This window comes from Lygodium microphyllum, chromosome 16 (genome assembly GCF_053477565.2).
Source record: "Lygodium microphyllum isolate KBCC chromosome 16, Lygodium_microphyllum_v1.1.10, whole genome shotgun sequence".
Taxonomy (NCBI): Eukaryota; Viridiplantae; Streptophyta; class Polypodiopsida; order Schizaeales; family Lygodiaceae; genus Lygodium; species Lygodium microphyllum.
The window spans coordinates 103,553,719-103,560,155 of record NC_141150.1 but is presented as its reverse complement, the minus strand read 5'-3'; the positions used below and the strand labels follow the sequence as shown (position 1 = coordinate 103,560,155).

At 39.1% G+C, this 6,437-nt stretch overlaps 1 protein-coding gene across 1 annotated transcript; it reads right to left on the bottom strand.

Annotated features, from left to right (window-relative positions):
* Positions 1 to 3,546: 3,546 nt before the first annotated feature.
* On the bottom strand, positions 3,547 to 6,180 carry LOC148023182 (uncharacterized). Its single transcript, XM_087695184.1, has 2 exons — positions 5,802 to 6,180; positions 3,547 to 4,045 (listed from the first exon to the last, which is right to left on the bottom strand). The coding sequence occupies exons 1-2, from the start codon at positions 5,885 to 5,887 to the stop codon at positions 3,799 to 3,801; spliced, it is 333 nt and encodes a 110-aa protein (XP_087551310.1). The 5' UTR covers positions 5,888 to 6,180; the 3' UTR covers positions 3,547 to 3,798.
* Positions 6,181 to 6,437: the final 257 nt, after the last annotated feature.

Below are 6,437 nucleotides of genomic sequence, written 5' to 3'. Positions count from 1 at the left end.
GTTTCCACCACCTCTTGCATTTGATGACTGCTGATTGCTATTACTATAGGATGCATTCTACTGGCCTCCTCTGCCAAATCCATAGCCTCTACTACGGCTACCACGACCACGCTGATTCGAGTAAAAAACTGCATCCTTATTCTTTGAGCTGCTTGACCCTGTAGCTAAGCCAAGCTTCACCTCTTCATGAATCAATAATGCAACCAGCTCATTAAAGTCAGGCATCTCAGCCCGCACAGATACTGAAGTGTCAAAAGACTTGTACTCCGAACCTAAGCCATTTAAGGTCACTGCAACCATATCCTCATCTTCAACCTGTGAGCCAATAAATGCCAACTGATCTGCTATGGTCTTAACCTCTGTGACATAATCTTGTATGGATCTGTTCTTCCTCTCCATGTTATTGAATTCTGCTTCAGTTGTATCTTCCTTGCACTTGTAGTTGTGCCATAGTATTTGACCAATATATTCCATGCATCTGTTGGGGATTTACAGTTCATGATCTGCATCACCATAGCATCCGAGATACATAATGACAACCAATGTGAAACCCTGTGAGCTCTTTCCGTCCAGGCTCGATGCGCTCGTCTTTGATCAGCTATAGGATTCCTTTCTGGAACTTCAGGTTCAGCCTCAACACCTGTCACTAAGTCCCAGTATCCTTTGCCTATCAGAAAGTTCTCCATGCGGAACTTCCATATTGCATAATTGTTGCTTTCAAGCTTTTCTCCCACAATCTGAGTTACATTATCAGTTCTATCAGCATTTGCCATGTTGTAAACCTTGCCTAGCTACCTGCAAACCAAGATCTTCTTAACAGTTCAACTTCAGCTCGGAACTGTTTATGACAGTTTTGTGCAATTAATTGTAGTAAAAAACCAGGGTATTTCAGCCCACTAACAATCCAAAACAGCTCACAACCAAGTGGCTTAACCTATGAGTAGAGCAATCAGTGCAAATACTATGTATTCACTTCGGTTTGAACTCCTGCAACCTCACTGCCAGGGTACATATATACAATCTGAAAACTGTAATTCTGTGAGTGACCAACAGTGATTTCAAGCCCAAAACTGAGTAGTATATATGTCATACATGTCCCAAACTTCCATAGATAGCTGCTAGTACATGTGTCAAGCCATGCATAGGCATAGAACCACAAAACAGTATATAACCAGCATATATGAATTTCGTAAATAAATTCCCAGATTTTAAACAGCCAATGCACTAGCAACAGGAACTAATTTCAATCCCAAAAACCCATAAACCATTTGCATCACTTCCGTTTCCAATGCTCAAGCATTCAACAGTCACAGACCAAGTCGTCAAGTACCTGTGGGACTAACCAAACCAACTAGTTCTTCAGAAATAACCAATTAGTACTTTATTTCTACAAAAAAATTTTCAGTTTTCAGCTTGTCATAAGCTCTCAAATCAAGCTATTCCAAGCTCCAAGTTTATGTCAAAATACCCAAGAAATATGACTGTCTTCTACCAAGCATCAAGTGCTACATTCAAGTTCAATGTACATGCCAAAGAGCATCCAAAATGCAGACATCCCAAGTGTATAATATCTCTGTAACTTCAATGACAGTTCAACCCTGTGTATTCAGATCTTTACACCTCTATTACAGCTCACACATGAGCTCCCACAAGAGCAATAGCAAGGTATACCCTTCAAGAACCTTCCTTGATATGCACCCAAGCTCTATACCACTTGACAAGTGCTATACTTCTTGAATCTCAGCCAATGAGAGCAGCCTGTTCATAAGCATAGTCCACACAGGCTGTTCAGAGTATATTCAAATCAGATTTGCCCACTTGTTGATGCTCAATGGAGCTTTGGTGAGTCTCCAGACAAGCCACACTCTTGTTGATGCTCAATGGAGCCTTGGTGAGCAATCCATGTACTGAATCTCAACCATGGAGTTTAGCCTGAAAACAGACGCAAACACGCTGGCTGGCCTGACCTCTGCTGCTGCCCATTTTGCTTATTATTATTATAATAAGACACTCACTGCTGCTCAACCAGTCCTTGGGAGACTCCTCAACAAGCCTCAGCTCCTGCTTCAAGCAATGAGACTCCAATGCTTCACAATACATACCTCTGTGTGACCATTGATGAAAATGACTGTCAGTCCTCTTCCTTTTCTAGCTCTTCAGGCCACTCTTCAAGTCTTCTTCTTGAGTGCATTCTACCAATGAGCCCATTCATGGCTCTGATACCATGTTAGATTTCATGGATGCAAGAAAGAGAGCAACACGGAGTAAAGCAACATACTTCCTCTCTCCATTCTTCTCATTATTCATTCAGCACACACTTAGTGCATATACAACCTAAGGTCATAAAGACCATTCACACTAGAAGTAGAACCGACTTATTTAATATACCTAATAGATCTAGCTAGACTAGCTGTATCCAGTCAAACACACATGAACAAGCTTGATATTCTAACAATTATAAGATCGCAATTTGATTTAGTAAAAACTAGAAAGATTGTTAATTAGCAATTCCATTCAATTTATTACTTTTAACAAATTACTATATATTAATTTTTACAACATAATTTTGCAATTTAGTATACAAACTTTTACAAATATTGTCCTACATATGGAAAGTAGAAAAAGAATCATTTTTCCAATGATTGACATTTTAAGTAGATTGTCTTAATCTATCTAGTTCTTAGCAATTGATGTCAATCATCTCAAGATATGATGTATGCACTATACTTTAAATGTTCTCATGTACCAACCATGACATGAATTGCACTTTAACTACACTTGTTGCATCATTTTCATACTTCATCTTATCGTTTTACTAGCATTCTTCTACAACTAATTTGCTATGGCCATCAAAGTTTTTCTTCTATTTCTTTTACTTTTTTTCTAGTGTTTTTGTGGCATTCACCTACATCACATATATAATATTGATAGTATTTTATTGCTATTATAGCTGCCATTCACTCTTCAACTCCTATTTTTCCAGAAGTATGACATAGAAAGATTGACACTCTAGTACAAATCCCCTACTATAGTAAACATCTATAGTCACTACTAATGCAACCTTAATGCTGCAATATTTTTAATTGCAACTCTAAGCCCAATGCACATTGATTCACCCTCAAAAGAACCCTACTATGTACTGGAATAAACCTGCAATCTTACTATCATAGCTCAATAGTTTAATAGACTTGCAAGTGGTTCTCTAGAGACTAGAACCTTCACTCCTATGTTCATTTACATTGGTACTTCACTGCTACTACAGCTGCTATTCATTCTTCACTCACTTATTGATCCTTCAAAAAGGTAGCATGAACAAATGTGGAAGTCTTTCTATTACAAACTTCTCTGTGGTTGCACCTAATTTCCTACACAATACTTGAATACTAGCTTAGAATATATGTAACTCTTTGTCATTAAATCAAAAACTTACAAAGCAAACAAAAAGACCTACAACATCAGAGCATTTGTACTTCAATATTGCCAATCCTATTAAACTCTATTGAATCTCCAAATTTTATCCATGCTAGCAACAACATTTGACCTAGACATAATACATGTGTGGAATCTTCACATTTTCCTAAGCTTCCACCTTATCAGTTTGCATATCCATGAGCAATAACTAAATGTTCTTACACTGACTACCATGGACATCTGTACCTACAATTTCAGCAAAAGACTTCCATGATTTTCAGGCTTGCAATTACAGTATGTTTGCCTCAGACATGCTCCCGCAATTCACTTGCAATCATCCCTACTTTCCACATCATAAACCTTGTTAACATATTTTTGTCATGGATCTCACTTTGAAACCTCTATTGCCTCCACCATTCCTAATAACCATAGAAGTACATAACTCCTACAATTGTTGTTGTTACCATTAAACACTTCTTCTACTTCTCCTGCCACTACAACAGATAAAGCATCCTCTTTTCTACTTTTTGGACTGTTAGCATTTAACACATACTCAAAAGCTTTAGCTTTTTTACTTTGGTCCAAGATTGTACCAGCTCCTCTACTGTCAAAGGCTTGTAGAAATTTCCTCCACCTATCAAGGGTAACCACAATTAATGATCATTGAGACAAGGAATATATTGTTTGGCCTTCACAACCTGCTCTCCCTAGAGACATACGTTTTTTTAAATCTGTTCTGGAATTTCTCCCCTCCTTCACAGCCCTTTGGGAAACATGGTGGTGGCTGGCCTATTCATGGCACACTGTCCCACTATCATCTATATGCTCGCAAATGTATGCTCGTGAATATATACTTCTTTGTCCTTCTTAGTGGCTCCTATACTGCTGCAAGTTTCACTATCTTGGTGCTCAATGTACCCATTGATTAGTGTAGTCCAAGAGACTAAATCATGAGATGGAAGCTTGTCACACTTCTTACACTTTTGCAAGCACACCACATGTAGTTTACATGCTCACAAATGTTGTGCCTAGCATAATATTATGGCTTAGATTAGCCCTAGCCTACAATGTGGGGCAAAAGCAAATAGCAAATCAAATGGAATTATTAGCCCAGAGTCTGGTGAATATAATCATCTAGTTCAATTCTGCTTAAAAGCAAATGTTTCCTCAATGGATATCATTACTTCCATCAATCAGAGACATCATATAATTATTCACAAAGTGTAGCATACTATCAGGCAGAAATGCCAGCTTACCAATAACAAATGGTTTCTACCAATGTTGTTGTTGCTTACCTATGCAAACTATCAATAGTACCACTGCTTATCAGCAGCAACCTTCACTAACTACCACTTCTATCAACACAAGCGAATGCTTTTGGTGGTTTTGGAGTTGTTATTATAGTGTCTCATGTTTCCAAGACCTACCTAGCTGGAGCAAGTGGGCAAATAGGTTATGATCAAATTGATTCAGCTGTTGCAGATAGCTATCAGTAAGCTACAAAAACATCCATGCAGGGAGCCTTTCTAGCAAAATCAATGTGTGTCATGCACCCAAAGCATTAGCTTGTCCCGTGCACCCAAAGCATTTCAAAGCCTCATCACAGTATTTGTGTTCATCATATCCACCAGTTACTGTAGTACAAGAGACAAAATCCTATGATGGAAGCTTTTCAAACACTTCTCACACTTTCACACCACGTGTAGTGTACATGCTCACAAATGTAGTGCCTAGCACAATACTATGTCCTCCATTAGCTCCAACCTGCAGATGCATTTGATGAGAGGCCCTTGTCTAGCATAAACCAAAACCAGTTCAAAGTTTTATGACATGTATATGGTCACCGTAGTGCAGTCCAAGAGAATGAAGCCTCCGCTACAAGCTCCTTGAACAATTATTGTTATTTTCCAAGTGCACTACACTCAGCATAGATATTCAACAATGCATTGCCCAGAACAAGTATAGCACAGTATGTATCTCTTTGCTCTTCTCTTATGCTGCTGCAAGCTTTCAAAATGCAAGTTGAGGTGACTATATTCTCCTCTGCAATGCACCCAAAGCATTTCAAATCTTCATCGCAATGTCACCAATGATCATGGCACTCCAGGAGTACGTTCAATTCTAGAAGCTGGTGAAACACTCCTTGCCCTTTTGCCACACCTCCATAAGAGTACAAGATTTATGGTATCTTGACGTGTAATCCATAACTCTCCATCTTTCTCTTTTACTCAGTGTCTTCTTCTTGACTCCTCTTGAACCCAAGGAAGATTGGGCTGCCAGTTTGCTTGTGCTTGAAGGGGGAAGGGGAGAGACTCAGGCTGCTCTGTAACAATGCTTATACTGGAAATGAATTGTACGCGTTTAATTTCACGATGAGGTTAGGGATTTACCTTCCGGAACTAACTATCCAAATTTTGGAACCGCTGTTAAAGATCATGTTGATGTCCTTGCCAGCAAATACGCCCATCATCTTCATGCCTGTCGCGGCAAACCCCCCTCCATCTGTTTCATCATCTTCATGCCTATCACTATAAACCCCCTACATCTGTCTCTGCGATAGCGAATCTATTTCCCTGTATTTGCCAACGGACACACCCATCATCTTCAACAAATACGGTGTTCCTGCCATAGCGAATCTGTTTTGCTGCCCTTGCCAAAAAACACGCCCATCATCTCCACGCCTGTCATGGTAAACTTCCGTTCCAGCGACGACAGAGAAAGAGATTTCTTCTGAACTGTGTTTACTGTCGATTTTCTCTTAGCAAAACATTTTTTCTTTTGGGCGGGCACACGTTTGAAATGAATCGACGTTTTGAAACTAAGGATTAGTTAATAATCTTGTTAGATTTACTAATCTCCCTGTGTGTACGTCTTTAGTTACAATGAAAATCTTCGCAAGATATAAGATGATGTGCATGCATGGTGGACACCCATCTCCCGTATGTGTGAGTGTGTGTGTGTGTGTGTGTGTGTGTTTTTTTGGGAAGAACAATTACATATATAATTTGCATTTATAAACTTGATAG

Coding starts and splice junctions, on each gene's coding strand:
- LOC148023182 (XM_087695184.1), bottom strand. CDS start 5,887: ATGAAGATGATGGGCGTATTTGCTGGCAAGGACATCAACATGATCTTT. Junction 4,046..5,801: donor TGGATAGTTAGTTCCGGAAG/GTAAATCCCTAA, acceptor TACCCTTGATAG/GTGGAGGAAATTTCTACAAG.